The 22476-nt window shown below is 40.1% G+C and overlaps 1 protein-coding gene across 3 annotated transcripts in view; it reads left to right on the top strand.

The window, feature by feature from the left end:
* Positions 1-22476, top strand: part of LOC126470098 (GATOR complex protein NPRL2) — a 176523-nt gene that overhangs the window by 49173 nt on the left and 104874 nt on the right. For 2 of the 3 annotated variants that reach the window (XM_050097665.1, XM_050097667.1), the window contains exon 2: positions 5593-5684. In XM_050097665.1, the coding sequence (XP_049953622.1) occupies positions 5593-5684 (92 nt within the window). Of the gene's footprint in view, positions 1-1491; positions 3051-5592; positions 5685-22476 lie in introns of those variants that run through there. The other variant, XM_050097666.1, reaches the window with a different exon arrangement.

The following is a 22476-nucleotide window of genomic DNA, read 5'->3' as shown; positions in this document are numbered from 1 at the left end:
CCACAAGGATCAGTCTTAGGACCACTTTTGTTTTTCTTTATATGTCAACGATATTTCGTCGGTTCTGTCCTCCTGTAAATATCATTTCTATGCCGACGACCTCCAGCTCTACCTAAGCATCAGACCTGAAGATGTAAACACTGCAATCGCTCAGATGAATGATGATCTGTCTTCAGTAGTGACATGGGCGAAAAACCTGGGGCTTAAACTAAATGCAAAAAAGACGCAAGTTATCTTAATAGCCCATCAGAAATTAGTAAGTTCAGATTTCCGCGAACGGCTACCTCCTATTCTGCTCGACGGTACTCCAATACCATATCAGAAAACAGTGAAGAACTTGGGTGTAACTTTGGATGAGCATCTCAACTGGGCGGAGAATACAGTCACAGTGTGCCGAAAGACGTCTGCTTGTCTCTATGCTCTCAAAAAGTTTCGGAACATATTTCCACAGGACTTGAAACACCAGCTCGTGCAAGCGCTCGTTCTACCGAACCTCCACTATTGTGATGTGATTCAACAAGGCATGAATAGTGAAAACAAAAGATGGCTAGAGCTAACCATGAATGCCTGTGTGCGTTACACCTGCAACATTCGCCGATATGATCATGTTAGTGCTTCATACTCCGAGCTAGGGTGGCTGCGGCCGGACAAATTGTGTGACTACCACACTCTATGTCTACTCCACCGACTCCTCGTCGCGCAAGCACCCCAGTACCTTGCTTCAGAGATTAAAAACCTGTCATGTCATCATAATCGAAACACTAGGTCACTCTTATTTGATATCCTAACTGTGCCCACTCACAAAACAAAAACTTTTGCAAACTCCTTCTCAGTTGCCGCTGTCCGCCTCTGGAACAAACTGCCCCTTACCTTGCGCAAAATTTGATCTCCTGCTGCTTTTAAGAAAAAGTTGAAGCATTTCCTACTATCATCCTCACAAAGTTCTCCACAAAATTAATGTACAAGGACAATCCCCTCATCTGTCAAATAGCAAAGCTAGCGTCTCCTATCTTGCTCCTAAGATGCCTTCCTCTTCATCTATCTCTATTAGCCACGCAATCTTCTTTTCCTTTATATTTCCTTAATTATGTTTCATCATGTCTCTATTCTTCTCCTCCCTTCACCATGAGTCTCCCTCATATTCCCTGCTGCCAGTACTCCTATCTAAAATCTGTCTCTTCAATAATGTCTAATTATAACAGTACTTGTGACCTAAGAATATAAACTCTATATGTATGTATTTTTCCAGGTGTACCTTTCAAATTGTTTATTTCACTTTTTGTACTAGATGTAGTTTAACATGCCTACTAAAACATATGAATGTAAAATAAGTAGAATGCCTGGTTAGATGTAAGAGAGGGCCTGATGGCCCTAATCTTGCCAGGTTAAATAAATCAATAAATAAAAATAAAATAAATAAATAAATAAAATAAATGTGTGGGGTGTAAGCATTCTTGTAGCACCACTTGTTTGACGATGGCAATTTTTCATTCATTTGCTATCAGTACTCATTTAACAGTATAATTCCTGCAGGATAGCAGAAATAAGATCCAAATTATTGTTTTGAGGAGATTTTCCCCCAGCATATATACACGGACCTTAAAGAGCGTAGTCATTAGCTTACTAAAGGCTACAGAAGGTGAAGAAAGCTCCATACAAAAATTAAAATTTCGTTTATCATGCAATCAAAAGCCACAGGATCCTCAGGGAAACAATTTCTGTAACTGAATATTTGCTTATGTTGGCTATGTAATGACTGAATAACATGATGATATGTTGATGTGTGATTCTATATTGCCACATCTGACTAGAGTGACAAATTTGGGTCATTATTTGTGTATATTCTTTATATTGTAGCACATATGTGAGCTTTACATTATGAAATGCATTACTTTTTTCCTGAACCTCTGGGCTGAGAGATCAGAATCAATATGGAAAACTATTCCTTGACATTTTGTCTCCCACTGTCAGAGACAGAACTTGATGGAGTAGTTCTGACTTTTGTCAGAACAAGTGAATGAGCGTTCCTGTGCCACTGAAGGAAATTGAAGTTTCAAGAGACTATCATACATGTAGGCTATCACGACTGGTGTTTACTCCAGTTAAAACTTCCAGGCAGTGCTGTTTTACCTCTGAAGATATCTCCCACAGTCAGTGATGAAATGTCAGGGTATAGTTTTATATATCAACCAGCATGTATCAGCCCAGAAGTTTTAACTGGTATATACACTGGCCTTGGAAACTTACATTGTGTGGAGTTCTTTTGATGATTCAGTTTCCTCCACTGTGGCACATTTTATTAGACTGTTCCTGCAGTTGCTGTGCAAAAGTGTTATATACTTTTGTATGTTGTGATTGACCTTAAATGGACATTTGATTTGAATTTATTTAATGTTGAGTGCCTTGGACCCAAGAATCATTGATACCAAGTCAATATGCATTGGTTTTCTTGATTCCATACAGCCCTCATAATGCATGCAAAACAGGACGTCCCAATTTTTTTGTAATACTGACACAATACATTTGAGAGAGATAGAATGTTGAAAACATATAGTGATGAATCCCACTTGCTAACACACAGTTATTCAGACGGGTGGCAGAGGAGTTCTCATGTGGGATTAAGTTGGACTCCTGGTTTATCTACTATCGTGCTTCAACTACAGACAAACAACAGGGGATCTTATTATTAGATTGTGTGCATCCATTTGTTCACCTACAGTTGCATGGAGTCAACCTATACCACAAACAAGCCTTTTTTTGTGCTATATATGACTCAGTCTAATCATTATGCGTGTAATGCCGATGTACTGTATTCAGAAACAATATCAATTGTCAACCTTTTTAAATTCAAGCACAGAGTCTCGAAGAATGTGCTTGCTCATAATCGAGGAAACATTGTCCATTTCCGGCTAGTGAACTCCTGTTGGCTGGCAATGTGTTAAATCGCACAATAACCAGTGCAGCTACCACACCACAATAACATACATAAAATGGGCTCACCTACTGGATGTGTGGAGAGGGAGAGTGGCCTTTCAATGACAGGAGTGCAGGTAGGGTTGAAAGCATTTTGTGAAGTGCAAAAAATATACTTTTCATGCAGATCATGTTCTATGACAGAGACGTGACACGGAAGTAAAGCAAGGGTTTTGTTATAGCACATTGTTAAGTCTTTCATGTTCAAATCTGACACTATACAGTTGCAACAACTATACACACAGCTCATGTATATACTGTGTGTGTGTGTGTGTGTGTGTGTGTGTGTGTGTATGCGCGCGCGCGCACACACACACACACACACACACACACACACACACACACACACACACACACCCCACATACTACATCATGAAGATTGGCAGCAATGACAGAAGGCATGAAATCAAGTTCTAGCACCCGAGGTTTCTTTCAAATTTACATTTTACACAGTGTACAAAAATTCAGTAAGCTGACTTACAATAAGCTTGTAACATCAACTGTGAAGTAAACTCATTTTTTCACTTCTCTGTTTCTCTCATCAAGCCTAAAATAACACTTTAACAGTGGTGAACATATGGAATACAGCTCGTAAGAAAAGCATTAAACAGTAACAGCAATGGTGACAAAGTTTGTCACTAAGCAGATGTCTGCATTTATGCTCATAGTTTAACCAATTAGCTGCTGTAATGTTTTTGGTGTAATTCAACATCTTCATCAATTTTTGCTTTTTTCTGGGTGAGCACAAAGGATGATCTCCCAAAAACGCATGTTTTGAACATATAATTTGTGGTCGTAACATGTCAGAAAATGGCTTGATGAAATTCATTACCACAAATTATTGTATAAACATTGCATTGTACATTTAATTTCCTTCACTTAGACAGATTTTATACAAAGTATTGGAGAAGATTGAGATTTTTAATCATATATGCCAATTACATGTGCTTTTGCCCATATTTTGCGGGGTTTTAACATTTTCCTCAATTCTTCATTTCCCTCAGTTTTGCGTTTTTTAAGTCTGGACCACAATAAAATGTAAAACAGGGGTTTCACTGTATCAGTTCTTTCATCTTTAGGATGTGTTGTGTTCGGTGATATAGTGGTAAAGCACATGCCTAGAAACAGAAAGCAGTGGGATCGAATCCCAGTCGTACCACAGAATATTTCGGTCCGCCTTCAAACCAAGTTTTCCCATCTCAGTGCTGTGAAGATTCATCAGATAGGATACATGATTGAGATTCCACATTAAAGTGTAGGTCCCCATTCCCCGATATGATTATTGTGGCAGATTAGGGACACAAAAGTCACCTAAGTGGAGTCCAATTGAAGATTTGCTCTAGGCCATTGAGTTCCATATTATTATTATTATTATTATTATTATTACTATTGCTTTGTTCATCATCATTTAAATTAATTTTTCACTAATATTGGTATAGTCACTCATATTTCTTTGGTAAATTCCATCTACTTAGATTTCCAACAGCTGTTCAGCACTACACCTCATTCTCAATTTGTAAACAAGATATGCTCATGTAGAGTATTCTCTCAGATTTGTGACTGGCTCGAAGAGTTATTGAATAATAGAACCCAGTAAATTCTGTTGGGTGGTGAATATTCAATAGAAATGAATGTAATATATAAGCCTCAATGAAGCACAACAGGTCACTAATGTTTTCAGTAGGCACAAATGATTTGTCAGAAAGGGTTAGCAATATTTTCATATTGTTCACTGCCAGTGCTGTAGGCAAGGGGAAAGTATTGTTGTTCAATGATTATCATAAGGAGATTCAGAACAACTTGCACAGAATTTCTACAAGATGTAATCAAATGTTCATTGGTCACAACAAATAAAAGAAGCCTGATGTTATCATATTATTAATTTAGTGGTAAACTTCTGGAGCCCATCACATTGTTTAAATAATTAGGATTGCTAAAAAGTGTTATTAAATGAGATGAACATACAAAATCTACTGTAGGGAATGTGAATGGAAAACTTAGATTTGTTGGAAGGGTTCTAGGAATAATGCTCCAGTATTTGGAATTCTTATCAAGTTGTCATGATTGCAGGTGTCAAACAAGAACTGTGTCGTGTTGGCATATGCTCATGGAACTGAAATGGGAATTGTGGAAGAAAGATGATATTGTTCTTTCAAAACTCAGTTGTGTCAATTTTTCAAGTAGAGTCAAAGATAGGAAAAAGAATTTGAGCTTTGAAGTGTTACGTAGTCCATTTCTCTATGAAACTGATATGCGAGGAATTTTTTCTCACATTGTTGTCTTGTTGCATCAGCATATGTGATTGGTTCTTACAGAACATTGATGTCAGTCTTCTCATCCCATATTTAAATAAGATATTTAAATGTGTTCTTTGTACTAACACTGCATCTTTAACTCTGTTTTCCGTTTGGTAGTTACTTACATATTTTCTTTCATGGTAATTTGTTCAAATATATAGGAGTTTTATTTTTGTTTTTAATTTTTTGTGGGGAGGGGCAATATTTATCTTCTGTTTTGTTTGTTTTGAAGCATTTGACTGCTGGAGAGTCTATTGTATACATCAATAAAAAAACTAGCTTCACAAATTTGTGGATATTGAAGATTTCTTTTTTTTTCCAGGTTCCCGAGGATTATGTGTCAAAGGAAGTATTTGATGCAGTCAATGTGTACATTATTCCTAAGCCTCAGCTGCAAAGAAGCATCCTGACCATGTACGTTCATTAAGTAGTTTCACAAGCAGCTGCTGTTGCTGCAACTGGTACTACATTATTATTGTTGTTGTGATTTGCTCTTTATGTTAAAGCAGCTCATGTCACAGTCTTAAAAATTTAATATTGTGTTGTGTCCAGAATGAACCAGTCACCCCATAGGAAAGAGTGCAAATGAAACTTCCTGACTTACTCCCTGAAGTTATCTAATGGGCCAGGGCTTGCATGTAGACCTTTGCCTTTTATGTGCAGTGCTGTTACCAACTGATGTTACCAGGCACACATAAAAGCCCAGCTCAGTTTCCCATAGCCAGTACCTTTTTTGTACCTCGTGATACATAGTCTCAGTCTCTGAAGCAGTTGCAATACTGTTTGTGGTAGAAGTGAAATTGACATGAAAGCTGCTGCGTGATGTTAGATTGAAAGGTTTGCACCAGTCCATCTGCAACACAACATTTATTTGTAATACTGTCAATGTGTACAGGTTTCAAATAGTACTTGTCTATTTCCACCAAGATTAACATGAAACAAAGCTAATGCATACAGACAAAAATGATGCCAATAACCTAAGAAGAAACAATATTTTTGACTCCGTAATATTGTAACATTTTTTTTACAGTTTATCATAGTTTTTATTATAAACAGTAATGTATCAGATGTAATATGCACTGAAATATCTCGGGATGAAGCCAGACTGAATGCTTTGAAAATATCTGGTCTATACACTCCAATTAAAATTACTTTGTAATTGAAGTTTCAGTGAGTTGAGTGATAGGGGTCAACCACCATTCAATCATAGTCCTTTCTCAAGTGCCACGTGCCATGCTGTGTTGCCTATTGTATAGATACATGTGGCGCCTCGTGAAGCATGGCTGGCAGATTGCCAGCAACACTGCCCCCCCCCCCCCCCCCCACCCCCCGTACCACTGCTGCCACTGCAGTGTGTCAATCACAAAATAATTTTAGTTGCAGTGTAAGTTACAGGCATGAAGGTTTTTATACAGCAAGTCCCTTCAGACGATGTGCATGACTCAGTTTTTATTTTTTAGTTAATCATTTAATTTATTTATTTTTGTACATCAGTGTTTGTTGGAAAGATTCCCAGGGTGACTAAAATAAGACTGCCTTGGAAGATGCACATCAAACTCTAATAAAATTATTATATATTATTCAATTCATAAGTGACGTGGATTTTTATGCCTGATGGTATGTGGTATGTAAAGAAATGAAAAATTGGGGATCCAAATGTTCCTATACCACTCCTTTCAGTAATGTTAGAATTGAACATGTGCCGCTTGGGTTGAAATTTTAACTTATGATAACAGAAAATTTGTGAGGATGAAGATGTATGTCCTCCTTAATAATTTTCTGACACAACTATCTTATTATACTGACAGGCACGTTTGACCAGCATTTTAATTTTCTCATACTTTCCTGCTTGTTCTCTTTTACTTTAACCATGTTTTATTGTGTTCAGTCGTGGTCGTGTGGTAGCGTTCTCGCTTCCCACGCCCGGGTTCCCGGGTTCGATTCCCGGCGGGGTCAGGGATTTTCTCTGCCTCGTGATGGCTGGGTGTTGTGTGATGTCCTTAGGTTAGTTAGGTTTAAGTAGTTCTAAGTTGTAGGGGACTGATGACCATAGATGTTAAGTCCCATAGTGCTCAGAGCCATTTGAACCATTTATTGTGTTCAGACATACTTAGTTTAGTTAGTTTTATAATGACCTCATTGCTGTTTAGTTTCCTTGTCCACCCAACCTGTTATAGGGCCAGTTACAGGGCCAGTTACTTTGACCACCCACTATAAATCAGAATAAGGCTTGATCCTTATCATACTAACCTTCAGTCAATACCAGAAAGCTCTTTGGAGGTGGACTCCTTCTTCCAGTTCGCTGTGTAGTCTAGTTCAAAAATTCATTTTTATGAGGCTTATATTAGTTAGATCATTGTATTAAATATGAAGCGCTAAGTAAATGGACACTATGGATGTGTATTGCAGAGACATTCATAAGACAAGTATGTAGAATACATGAGTGTTTTAGCCCTCAACAAATATTACAGACACAGTGGGGATCTTACCATTCTTGGTGAATGATGATCTAGCACACTGACTTAGTTGTTCCCGTGCTACCAGTTATTACATCCAGCAATGAATAACAGTCTCTTACACAGGTCAGGGAGATAGTTTGAATGTATTCTGACCGAAACCTCTTGCTTTTTCTCCCTCCTTGTCATCAGAAGAATATCTGAGTTGCTTCGATGAGTACGATTTAACTGGTGTTCGGCTGAAGTAAGTCGATTTGATTGTGGTAACAGGCTGATCCGTAGTGTAGCTTGAGGCCTAGGTTAGGTTGTAAGGTGATAATTTGGTTTTGAGTTGATAAAGCTGAATGAATTTGAATTCTAAATAAAGATTGTGGTAACAGATTGACCCAATTTTTATGTTCACAACAGGTGTAATTGGTCGATATCAGCCAAACATAATATATACCATAATCATTTCAGCCATGCATGGTAACGTAACTGCTTCCAGGGTTGGGGAGTTGTGCCAGTCCCAGATCGAATCCACCCAGCAGATTAACTATGAGGAGTCGATGTGCCAGTCAGCCTGGATGTGGTTTTTAGGTGGTTTCCCACATACCACTAGGTGAATACTGGCTGGTTCCCATGTCCTTCCTCAGATACACACTATGCAGACATTTATAACACTTCCTCACACTTGAACATAGAATTTATTTTACATGCAGACAGACTAGGTACACTGCTTCTGTCGTAGGAGGTGCATAGGAGACTGGTGTCCTTAGTTACATGGTTTTCTTAAACAATTACTCAGCATCTGTTGTTTGTAGCTACATCCTTCCTGACTGGATAACATTTCTGAATCAAAGATGAGGTCTTCAAACTGGCAACATGCTGATAGAAAGTTCTCTGCAGAGCAAGGTCTTAGTCTCACAAGATCTTGTATTCTGACATGGCCCCACTATCTGAGCTGCCACTTATTAAGCAAGCATGCCTACTCACTGTAAAACTTATTTGTTTGGGACTTTTTCCCTTTGTGAGATCTGGAGGATTCTCTTGAGACAGTGGGTATGACAACTGTTGTGTTCTTATGTAGTGAAGGTTATGTAACATTCACTGCCATACAGTAAAATGCTTATTACATGGGTGCTGTATACTTCAAACATGATATTTTCTATTAGCAAATTATTACCCCAAGTCCTTTTCCTTGGTATGGCCACAACAGCTTCTGCTCATGTTATCCTGATGGTGAGCCAAGCATCCAACAACAGTTTACTGCTTATATAGGATTCTAAGTATGTGGAGCTATCTACCACCTCTATATGTTGTCCATTAATGGTAGTGGATGGGCAAGTGTCTGTGATTTGCATAATGATGTTGCATTTCTTTGTGTTGATGATAAGACCCAGCAATTGCATGTACCTGACAGCTGAGTAATGATATGTTGGACTGCAGTTAAATATGGACTACTAAAGTAGTGGTGTGAAAATGTAGGAGTCCTGTATAAGTACTTTAGTCACTTCCAGTTTTCTTTAAAGGGCACAGAAGTGAAAAGATCTCATGTTAAAATACATATCCTTAGTGCAGTCGTAAAAAGCTCAGAAGCAAGGAAAACAGTATCCCATAGTAATAGGAGCCAGTGCGCAGTATTCTGATAATAGCAAAGAGCTTAGTTTTTGCTTCCATTAACTAAGTCTGAACCCTCTACTTAATAAATGAATGTGGTTGTGATTGTTGATGATACTTCTCCTGAAGCTGGCTAAGAGTGTAGTTTATATCCAAAGTAGAACATCGAGCTCTGAAGCCGTATAGTGATTTTGGATGAATACTGGACACAAAAGTGTGCAGTAATACTCGGCAGAAAAATTCCCAGTAGTTGCTGCAGTCGTTGCTTCATTTATAAAGAAGAGGTTTTAGCATTACAGGTGCTCTGCAGGATGTAACCCACTCCCAGCAAACCAATTTGTTTTTCTGATGTCCTTTATTCCAACTGCTGAGGTAGCAGAGCTGTATGATATCATGATGATGAGACAACTTGATGTCTATGTTCCTGTCAGTCTGGACATAATCTGGAATTGAAGGCTGCTGATGTGCTGTTCATTTTGTTCTGACTTAAGTGCCTGACCTGCATTTATTTCATTAATGTGAGCCTTTGTTTTTTGCTGGCAACCAGGGAGCGATTGTGTCACAGTCATTATTATGCCACCTGAATGTTATGATTATTATGACATTGATGTGTACAAGGCACGAGTCTGCACTGATTCACCAGAATGGAAATGACACAATTGACAATGCTGTTCTCAATTGATAATAGCAGTCTTCCAAACTACATCCAGTTCTTTAGTGTTGGACTGTCAGGACTATGACCACAATACTTTAACAACTTGCAGTGAGGAATGATGGAGAGATATTCATAGTGTATTTGATTTGTTGTTGTTGGACACAACACATTCAAGCATGAAGTTATTTTAAGCAGTATCACACAAGCAAGATTAGTACAGTGATCTCCCCAAGATGCTACTAACCTGACCCGGGATTTAAATGTGAGTTAATGCAGATGGGTAGGAAGATCAAATCTGTAATGTTCAGATGCAGTATTACTAGTGTCCTGCTTGGCATGGTCAATTCATTTAAATACCTGGCTGTAAAGTTGCAAAGTGATATGAGGTGGAACAAGCATATGAGAACTGTGGTAGGGAAGATGAGTGGTCGACTTTTGTTTATTGGGAAGATTTTGGGAAAGGGTGGTTCATATGTAAAGACCACATATAGGATGCTGGTGTGACCTATTCTTGAGAACTGCTAGAGTAATTTGGATCTGTACCAGGTTGGACTGAAGGAAGACATCGAAGCAATTCAGAGATGGGCTGCTAGATTTATTCCTGGTAGGTTTGAATGACACATAAGTGTTACAGAGATGCTTCAGGATCTCAAATAGGAAGCCCTGGAGGGAAGGCGACTTTCTTTTTGAGAAACACTAATGAGAAAATTTAGATAACCGGCATTTGAAGTACCGTCCACCATGCATCGTATGGTGGCTTGGTGAGTATCTATGTAGAAGTAGATATGTAGTGTAGATATGAGTGTCTAATCACCTACTCACACTTGCTGATTGAGTCCAAATAAGAGGCACTCCTAATATATTTAGAAGCAGAGTAGATGCAGGAGTTGCTGAGAGATGTGGTATGTCTTCTAATTGTCTTAAAGGATCCACTCCAGGTTTGCTTTTGGGCTATACCCACTTCACCTTCACTCCTCCCAGAGTCACCCCAAGGACATACAGAAAGTCTTTGGAGTTACTCTCTATTGGTTCATATGTGTCTGTTATCAGAAATGTACCCACGCTGTTCCCTATATGACACATTCTCTCCACTGTAGCATAGTCCTTCTTCTCAACTATGAATACTGTTGAGAGCTTTCCTTTTGACCCCAAACTGGGATACGTACCAGATCCTACACTCCAGAGCATTGTGCTTATGAAATTTACATGGGCAGGGTCACCAATCTTTTGAATGCAGCTACATCTGAAAAGCAATAGTTTTATTGTACCCAGTTTTGAAGGCTGACAGTAAAGAACAAATACTTGGAAGCCTGTATATTGAATTCTCTTTTTTACACGTTATATATATATATATATATAAAAAAAACACACATTCCCCTCACTAGCTTAGGTAGCCAACATAATACATGCTTACCTACAGGTAGGCAGAACACAACATGATGTAATTTGAGTAGAAACCGTTACTTGCCAGAGAATTGTAATTAAATGATTAGACATTAGCACTTACTTCTTGTAAAATACTTACAGTTTTGTTTACTAAATTGTTTAAAATACTAAATCTTCTGTTATCAAGATGTAAATACAGTATGTATGGTCATCAGCAGTTCATTTGCTCAATTTCTTGTTGTTCAAGCATCCGACACAGCTGATGTGACGGCTGATTAGTGTATGTCATCCACAGTTCTCTACTGTTGAATGTAATTGGTAGATCTGTATTCAGCTTGGTAGGCAGTCTTCTGTCTTTATAATTCTGTATGTGGATTATTGTGGGATAGCAGTGGTTTGTGCTACTTCTGAAACACTGGGTATATTGCATTAATTGTTTAGGTATGAGCATGATGGTGATAGCATTGATAATACACTGTGTGTTAAGGTGATTCTGTTGGATCTAGGTGGTAATGTTGTGTTCTTTGGTTGGGTCACCTCTTAGTGCATCAACATCTGTCCGATGATGGTCAAGTTGGCAATTGATGGGACAGGCTTATGTGAAGGGACCTGATGAAGAGAATCCCACAACTTAGGGTAGGGAGGGCTGTTCTTTCCCAAGAAGCTCCACCAGCAGTGGTTGGGTTTAGTTATGGCAACCCCATGTTTCTCAATCTGGGGTCTGACTAGTGCTGCTAGGCTGCTTGTACCATAAAGTCTGGGCATACTTCAGGGACCATTGTTAGGTGCAGCAGTGGAACCACTTCGCTCCCTGGCCTGTGACGAAGGCACACACTTCTATAAAAGAACCCTAAATCTCAGGTTGTGCTACTTGCTGATTGGGTGACTGGTTGTCGAGGTAAAAGTCTCTAGTGGGCAACCTCTGGGGCACCTGCTGCTACCCAGTTGTATAAGGCTTGCTCAGGCATGCAGGTCTCTGCATAGATAAAAATTTGTTTCCCTAGCAGCTCACGTGATTCCTCTGGAGCAACCTCAACTCCTATGTACCCCTGGTGGGATGTGTATACCATCAGTACCCCCACTTAGCGAAGGGAGCTCAGATGATCAGTCTAACAAAACAGTTTAATAACAGAGCACTAGTCTGTCATAACACTCTTAATCATAATCAAGAGAGCAGAGGGAATCTCTGATATCATCTCCCTTTTCTGTACTCACAAGGGGTTACAGGGTATTGCTGGAGCCTTAAAATTGTTAAACAACTTTGTAAAGCACACTTCTAGTTGAAAATACCAGGTCACACCAAGTATTTTAAACTTCTGGGATGCAAGACCTTAGTTAACTGCGCTACTGAATTGTATAACATCTGTAACTTCTATAAAGGCATGGGTAGATGCGGCAATATAATGGAGATGGAACCTTTGGAACTGCGTTAAGAATTAGAAAACTGGGGTGTCAAGAAAGTGCAGAACTATGAGGAGAGTCAATGGCAAATTGGAAGAAACTGCAACATTTATTCTAATCTTCAACATTCCAAAATTAGCTGAACATATTCGTGCAGGCTATATCTGCCGTAAGGTTGACAGTTTGTTCCCAACCCAGTGCAATGGTTTAAATGCCAAAGATTTGGTCATACCACTAAGGCATGTAACATTAGGACTACATGTGGAAATTGTGTTGGCCCAGTTCATGAATAGGGCGACTCTTGTTGACTTCGTCATATTGTATGGAGTAGAAAGTGCAGAGTTTATTATGAGGAAAGGAAAAGTGAGGAGTTGGAAAGTTATGAGACGCATACCCTATGGTGAAGCTAAAAAAGCTTTCAAAGCTATGCAACCTCTGACGTTTGCAACTTCTTCTGCATTAGCCATTAAGAAGTCAATCTTCAAGTGTAATGCCCTCACATAAACCCAGACTGCAGATTCAAGTAAGAGTACATGAAGTGGAAAATTACATGGGCCTCCAAAACTATTCGAAAGTTGTCAGTTGTGGCCTTCGAACCTCAGCCAGAGGCCCACTAAGCCATCCCCTCTACAACTATCGCTTTCCATAAGTACGAAAAAAGTCACACAAGAAGTTGCTCAAAATTGAAGAAAGTGGCAGTTAAACCATTGGATCGGCGAACTCTCTCCCTTTCCGATGGTGATATTGTTGTTGAGGGTATTAATGTTCCACTTGACCTCTAAATCACTGGTGCTGAGGGAGAACAAGTATAGCCATTGCTAATCAGTGGCTCCCACAGGGACTTCTGTATTTTTGTTGAACTTAAATGGATACCGATTGTGTTTAGAAAAATTGCAGTTCGTGGCCCACAAGAGGCCTTTCTGCATCTGTTTGCACATTTTAAACTCACATGCTTGCATTAAGGGGCTAACACCCCCACAGGAAGGGCAGCCTTACTGGGGACAGGGCTAAGGGTAGGATGACTGTTTTTGTCAATGACAGATGTCACTTCTCTGCTGTCCCTCTTACCACAGCCATACAAGTGGTTACAATGCAAGTTCTTACACCAGCGAAGATCACAGTGTGTCCTTTATATTTTCTACCTCACTATCCGTAGGCTGCAGATGCACTGACAGATATCTTCTGTGTATTCCCCTGTCCATTCCTCCTCATGGGTGACTTCAATGCACTCAATGTGCTGTGGGGCTGAGCTACATGACCCAGGGGTCGAATTATTGAGCACGTTGCTCATTGAGAGATCATCTGCCATTTGAACTCTGGTCACATGACACAGCTTTCTACAGCTGAAGAGGCATTTTCAGCTACTGACCTTCATTTTTACTCCCCAGTTATTGCAGACTCAGTTCAGTGGGAAGTTACCACAGATTTGCATTCTAATGACCATTTTCCGGTATGGATCCACCTGCTGAGTTAGACAGTGGTCGACAGGAGACCGAAAGCTGGATTCTTCAAAGGGCAAGTTGGTTGTGGTACAGTCAGCAGGTAGTCTTCAAACAACACGAAAGTCTCCTGGAGATGGTGAACCAGATCACCTATGTGATTCTCTGAGCTGCTGCCAATTTCATTGCCCAGTCTAGCAGCTACCTCAGACAACAGCCTGTTCATTGATGGAATGTCACTTGGCAGTCATAGGGAGCCATGCAGCTTTGCGGAAATTCAAACCCCATCCAGCTACAGAATATCTTCATGCCATCAAGTCTGTGAGAACGTTATTGAGGCAAGTGATAGAAGAGGAACCCCTGGAAGAAATTCATAATTTTCATTAATCAATCCACTTTCACTGTATGTGTTTGGGAATCAATAAGGTAGATTTCAGGCAAGGGCGAAACCTCCCCTTACAGCCTGGTTGAGAAATGGAGTCTTGGTGAGTCTGCCTAAAGATATGACTTAGGTTTCAGCTGAATACTTTTTTACTATCCCTGCATTATCTGGACAAACTCCTGAGTTCCAGATGTTCCATAGGTCTGTGGAGAGGAGGCAGCTACACTACTTCTTGTGTAACGAAGTCTACAGTCTTCTGTTCTCCAGAATCGGCTGTGTCCACAGTCAGAGAGGCTGCTCCAGGGCTAGATCTTTTATGTGGAACCAAAGGCAAGCTCCTACTGTGTTTGTCATATCTTGTTTGAAGGACAGTATTCTGCCACTTGGAAGGAGGCAATATTAATTATGTTATGGAAACCAGGCAAGGATCGTACGAACTCTTAACAGTTTCCGGAGTGTAGTTCTTACCAGCTGTATGGGTAAGACTCTCAAGCACATGTTCAATTGCTGTCTTGTCAGGCTCCTTGAATCCCAAGGTCACTTTTGTCACTCCCAGTGTTGTTTCAGGCACTGGTGGCCTGCTCTTTACAGCGTAATTGTAGAGGAGATGACGCTATAGGATTCCTTGTTATATTGAAACCATTTGTTTGGTGTGGTTTTTGACCTGGAAGAGCATACAACACCATTTGGAGGTTCAACATTCTTTGCTAACATCACAAGGTACACAGATTTGTTAAAATGTAATCTAACTTCACGCATGGGGGGGGGGGGGGGGGGGGAGGGAGGGCTGGGTCTATGTGGACATCTGCCACTAGTTATCCAGTCCTTCCTCAAGGAGATGTGCTTTCACATCACATTAGTGATACCCTGTGTGACTACTGTGTTCAGGAGAATGGTGTCTCCCAAGGCATAGTATTCAGTGTCACGCTGCTTCCAGTCACTATCAGCGGCATCTCCTCTGCAGTCAGGAGCCCTGTTAATGTGTATGATTTCACAACCTCTTACTCTTCCTCTGATATTATGACAACAATGAGACAACTGCAGCTGAATGTCAGGAGGCTGGAAGCTTATTCCAAAAAACTGGTTTTATGTTCGCCAGAGAAGACCATTTGTGTCAATTTTAACCCTACTCATTGGAAGTTTTACTAACCAGAGCTCACGATGGAGGACACTCTATCAAATCTTGAGGACAATGTGCACTTTTTGAGCCTACTATTTGACACTAAATTAACTTGGCTCCCACACCTCAAAGACCTGCAAACAAAGAAACTCAAATTATTGAATAACTTTAAAAGCCTCAGCAGAAAGATGTGGGGTGCTGATAAGTCCTGCCTCCTACAGTTTTATAGGGGATTTGTCAGATCACAAATAGATCATGGCCCTTTGGATTATGGGGCAGCACATACTTCCTATCTGAAGTTGTTGGATGCTGTCTACTATGAGTGAATTCAGATATCAGCTGAAGTGTAACAGACCAGCTCATTTCGGAGTCTATGTGCAGGGGCTGTTGAGCCACCACTCTGAATTTGGTGGCACTTCATTATGGCCCAACAGGCCTAGAAAATCGTAGCATTGCCTCAGTCATTAATGCATACTGTAGGGCCGCATTCCATTCGAACTGATAGCAGCTGTTCAGGAAATGGCCCCATGCGACCAAATCCTTCAGGATACATGCTGCTGACTGTCTTACATGTCTGAATATATCAGATCTCTGAATACACAGCCAAGGATGGAAAAAATTGCCACTTTTGCGTCTTCAGAGGCCCAACATGATTTTAAGCTTGATACAGTACAAAAAAAACTTGTACTACAGATTACGTTTTTACAAAACTGTTTTCTTTAGTTGTAAGTGCATACCAAGGTTTTATGATTTCTATACAGATGGCTCCCAGCAAGCAAATGCCCTTCATTTTTCATCTGTTTTCCCCTGGTAGGGCTTTCAAAGTGCACTTTTTGGAACACTTTGCAAATTATGATGCAGTTATATGGCATTATGATGGCACTGGACAGGATTCAAAGGTGTCAGTACAAAGTTTCTCATTGGCTCCGATGCTGTGTGCGCTGCAAGCAGTCTGCTGCATGCATCCAGTAGACAGATTGATTCCGATTATCCATGTCACCTTGCAGCAGATCCAATATCAAGGCAAGGAGGCAGTTTTTTGCTGGGTACCTTGCATACATAGGTATATGGAGTAATGGTACAGCTGACAAGGCAGTCAAAGGAGCATGTATTGATGGCGTTGAGCTTCAGTGTGCTGTTCCCTTACATGCCTTCATCTCATTATCTGAGAGAAGAATCGTGGGTCACTGGAAAGCCAAACATTTACAAGTGGCACGCAGCAAACTGCAGTCACATAGGCCTGTTGGGACTTGGAAGGGACTGCTTCTTACCAGACTGCACACGGATCATTGCCCACTAACACACAGTTACCTCCTCTGGGTGTATGATCCACCAATCTGTGAAGTTTGTGGTGTGCCATTTTCTGTTAAGCATGCTTTGGCTATGTGTGTTTTGTTTACTGGCATTAGAGCAGCCTTCAGTTTGGCTGGAAATAAGCCCACCATCCTTGCTGATACTACTGCAACTTTTTTTTACTGTCGGACCTATCCCTAAAATGCTGGGGAGAGAAGATCAGCTTGCTCTGGATGTGTATCTTGCCCAAGCAGTTTGCCATTTTTATTAATCAGTTTTCATGCATTATAAGAAACTCTGCCTGTGGGGATAGCTTTTGTCTTCATTTCCCCCCTCCCCATAAACGTCATGCTGACAGTCTGTATCGTAAGACTGCTGATGATGATGATGATGATGACGATGATGCTGTTGAGCAACCATGCTCGATATCATCATTTTCAGTTGGATGCAGGACAGCTCCAAATGCTGATTAACTTCGTTGTCTTGTGGTTATAAAAGTTACCTGAAATGAGGGCAAACTAGTTTCAGTGGCATTATCATTTGAAATTTAATGCTTCATATTGGAGGTCTGACTGTGGTGCTTGTGTTCGCACAAACTGCTTGATGCATGTCTTTCCATTAAAGTCCATCAGTATAGCCACTTTGGTCTTGGGGAGCAACTGCTCTTGACTTCCTTCTCTCCCATTTGAGCGTCTCACACCCGAATGTCCTGGCAGTCTACGCTGGTTGCCCAGTCATAACTCTGTCACCTGCTGAAGAATCGAGGTGTGTGAGCATCAGGCGAAGGATGGTGTAAAAGTGAAACTTAATTCAAAAGAATATATCCTGAGTGCAAAAGACTGTTGTTATAGCAGAGATTGAGAGAGATTTTCATTAGTGACTGATAAGAAAATTAATCGTGCTGGCCTGTACTTACTGTGGCAGGCAGAACATGACAGAGTACAAGGTGTAAAACATTATCAGTTTCAGAAAAGTTACAGTAACTAAAAAGTGTGTAGAAGTGTTTGCCAGATACCTTTGTTGATTTACATTATCAGGTGGTGGATTTCACAGTTTGTCCAGAGCATGTAAATGCTGGTTCAGAATTGAGAGATTTGAAAGTATTAAACATTTTGCCTCATTATATGCCAGTAGCATAAAACATTGAAAGACCAGCTGATGAAATAGGGTGAGTATGATGCACAGTTGTGCGCAGCCCATAGGCACGAATGCGTGTGTATCTACAGTGGACATCTGGACCAGTACAGAAAATTGTTACTTATCTATTGCTGTGCACTTTATTTAATAAGATTAGGCACTGTGAAATACGGTATTGGTGACAGCTCGCTTTTTTGAGAAGAAAAAATCTGGAGAATTTATGAAAAACTGTGTTGAGGGAACATTTATCTTAGAATTAAATTCCCAGCATCTTAATAAGATTTCATTTGTCATGAAGGTGCTAATATATGCAAGGCATTGCAATCATTTCAGCATTATGCACGCTTTGAATGCAGTCCTGAAATACATTTTTGATTATTATTTTAAAAATGAGGTTGCAGTGGTACATTCCACAGTTTATGCGGCCAGGGGTATTGTCTGTTTTATAAAGAAAACTGGCAATGTGAATGCAATACAAAAGAGAGAAGAAAAAAAAAGAAAGAAAAACAAACAAGAAATGGGTACTAGATGGAACTGCTTGTTTAGAGTGTTACTGTGTAGTTAGGTAGTATGATAACACCGTGGAAATGCATGCAGAAGTGGGAGTCACTGAAAAATTTACTGGTTACTACAACAATGTTACAAAGCCTTTCAAAGATGCAACACAAAGTGCTTGAAGGCTAGAAGTATCCTACAGCTCAGTTTGTTTTGTTACCTGTGCGTAAACTGAAAGGTCATTGCAACACACAACCTAACGATACAGAGGTACATTTCAATTACTGTAGACCCAGGTTTCTTGTTTAGTACATGCTGCGTGTCCAGCAAATGAAAATTGTATTTAACTGCATTCTATGATAGAGATGAGACATTAAATACTGTTCATCAAATTTGTGATGAAATAACAGTTCCAGATTAGCTAGGACAAATTTACTCTGTTTTTATGATAGGTCCGTTGAAGAATGTTAGTCATGCTCACCAGCCAAAAAATGAAGGCTCTGTTTTCGGAGTGACTAGACTGTGCACCACATTATGCTCAAACTACTGCAGAGATTGACTTGTATTTAACACGAATGGATGTTGGTGACGATTACAAAGTACTTGAAAAGTGGAAGCATAGCAGTAGCCTCTTTCCCAAACAAATCTGCCTTGTGAAAGAAATAGCAGTCAGCAGTAATTCTTATCTCGGAACACAAAGCAGAGTTCATCCAAAATGAGTCAGTGATATCCTGGCAGTTCATTGTAATTATGATGATAATAGAGAATCCCCAACTGGGTAGATGCACGTGGTGATGTGACCTCTTCCAGGATGGGGAGGTTTGCCAGCTATGGATTATATCTGCCTGGCAGATTACTGATGGTGGGCTGATGTGCCAGCCAGCCTGCATGTGGTTGTTAGGCAGTTCCCCACATCCCACTAGTGAATTCCAAGCTGGTTCCCATGTTCTGCATCAGATATACACTACGCAAACATTTGAGCACTACCTTACACTTTCAGAGTTTATTATATGTAAACAGATTGGATACGCTGCTTCTGTCGTCGGTGGTGAATAGGAGATTGATGATATTTGATGTTTGGTCTTCTTAAATAGTTACTCAGCATCAGAATAATTTTGGAGACAGTTTTGTTTATATTTGATTTCTAATTCCTTAGGTGGTAAAATTCAGATATGCACATTTCAATCAATAAATCAGATGGTGTTATAAAAAACAGCAGTGTGATTTTTCATTCGAAGAACAACTATCATTACGTAAGTTGGTAGATACCTAGTTTTCTTGTGAAACTGTAAACGGTTTCCAGTTTTCATCATTGTATAAAGCAGCTATTCATTTATTGATCATAATGATGTCACTATTAGACACTACCATCCAGGAATATACATTTACTAAATTGATCTGAGTGTAGTTCCATCAGTTGATGGGAGTATGTCAAAAGCAACATCAGCCTGCAGGCACACAGACTATAATGGTCACAACAGCAGCATGGCGAGCTTGCCAGACTGGGTGCTCACTGCGCTCCCTGTAGTCTCTCATTTGACCACAACCTGCGTGCTCTGAGCATTCATACTCGTGCACACCTTGCCTGATTGCAGTGTGATTGAGCGATTGTGACTGAGCAAAATGCCCAATTTGCAGACCTTCACTTTGTATGTCTTCTTGGGATCTCTTGGAGATATTCAAATATCCTATTTTTAAAAGTTTGTTTAGGGGGCATGCCATTTTGCTGACTTCACTGCTGAAATATCTGTAATACCTGACTATGCATGAAAAACTGCTGATCTTATCAGATTGAGGATGATTTTGAAGTACAGTTACTTTTGCTTAGTTCTGCTTTAATCTTGTTTTTGAAGTTGTGTGTCCTAAATAGGTTTCTTCTTTCAGGAGAAACTTAACATTTGTGTATTTGTAATTTGAGGTTGTGCACTTCTAATTGCCCCACAGTTTCTCAAGACAACATAATACATTGGCTGACAGAAGACCCACATATTACTGTTGTGTCATCCAGAGAAATGAGAAGTTTTTGATCTTACAGTCCCATCATTCCAGAACTCAGTGGCTTCTAGAAGGGGCTAGGTGGTGGCTGGAATCGTACAGTCATTGTCTCATAGTTGTACTGCTCATGAAGCTGAATTCTGTCTCTTCTGTCAATAGCATCCTAGTCAAAGGTGCTGATCTTTGATTAGGTGTGCCATAAATAGCAGAATATTATGAAAAGCATAGTGTAGACAACACGCGCGCACACACACACACACACACACACACACACACACACACACACACACACACGCTCGAATGCTTGTCCAGTTGGCTTTGGGTTTTGATTGGAAATGTGTAGGCTCTGTCTCAGTGTTTTCTGCATGTTGGAATGCTTCAAACCAATCTCTGCTGCAATTCTTTCTACAGATTTCCTTGGATTTTGCTGAGTAATTTCAGAAATCATGGCGGCATTTTCAGGAATGACTACAGTTTGCCTGGGGCCTACATTCCCCGCTAGACCGTCAGCCATGCTGCCTGCCCATTGGAATTTGGCAAAGAGCTTGCAAATGGTTTTTGCATCAAATCCTGTTTGAGAACTGCACCTTGTTGCTGTAGGACTGTGATAAAACCTGTGGTATTCTAGTACTCGAAAAACACATTGTTCAATGGAAAACGTGATTTCAATCTCTTCGTTTGGTATGCTAACCCCCTTTCACATTTCAGTGGTGTAACTGGTCACAGTGTGCTACAGCACACTATTTATAGGCACTACATTGCAATTACAGTTCCATCTGTTTTGCAGATTTTCGAACTATTGGGAAACTTGTGTATAAAATTCTTACAGCTTTCACAATAAACATACTGTTTGCAAAAATCATTTGTCAATCTTTGTTTTAGATATTTTTAATTTTGAAATCAGGGATTCCTTTACTGGACAGCCTGTATACACTTAAAAGGCACTGGGGTAGCCAATTCAACGTGATAGGGTCTTTATATACCCCTGCCAACACAGGAATCGCACTTCTGAAGCCTGAGCTGCTAGCTCCCTGTGTATGCTAAGCAGTAGATGCCCATCTCCCTCTGGCATCAGGACTCCCAGCATTGGCTGTCTTGCCAGATGACCTCTGCTGCAGTAGGATAGTGCCAGTGGGGAGACCCCTTGATTGAATTAGGTGGCATTATGGCAGATGTTTCGCACATGAAAGGAATGAGACGAAATGAACACATTAGTCATATTGATCTGGCTGTCTCAAAAAATAGATATCAGTATTTCAATGCAGACAGTTACAGTACAGCTTTCTCTACACTGGCTACTCTGCTAGAAGACAGAATGAAACATCCAATATTTTTCATAGACTAAAGACGCAGTGGAAAGTAGATGCACTGGAAAAATGTGAAACGAGTCACTATTGATTAAAGCCTCCTTTACTGCATACTCCTAAGCACTTCAGGCATATGAAAGACTTGGTGACCTATCTGTAACTATTACTCCACATAAAACTTTGAGTATGGTATGAGGCATTATCTTGCACAGAGAACTTACACTCCACACACACATGAGGATGTGTGGACTAATCTAGCATGGGAGTACATAAGTTTTGTCCAACATGTATAAAAAGGGCCAACAGATAACTGGATGGATACAGGCACTTTCATCTTAGCTTTTGAAGGACGTGTCCTCTCAGAAAAAGTTAGTCATGTTGTATAGGTATGATGTGACACATTACATCTCACCACCCACGAGATGTTTTCTTTACATTTTGGATACGTTATCCCACTCCACGGTACACCCAAAATGCAGAAACTGTGGAAGGTTGCTTCATGAAGGTCACCCTTGCAAACCATTACTTTTCTGTGTAAACT

This window comes from Schistocerca serialis, chromosome 3 (genome assembly GCF_023864345.2).
Source record: "Schistocerca serialis cubense isolate TAMUIC-IGC-003099 chromosome 3, iqSchSeri2.2, whole genome shotgun sequence".
Taxonomy (NCBI): Eukaryota; Metazoa; Arthropoda; class Insecta; order Orthoptera; family Acrididae; genus Schistocerca; species Schistocerca serialis.
The sequence above is the reverse complement of the archived record's forward strand: the minus strand, read 5'-3'. Positions and strand labels throughout refer to the sequence as shown.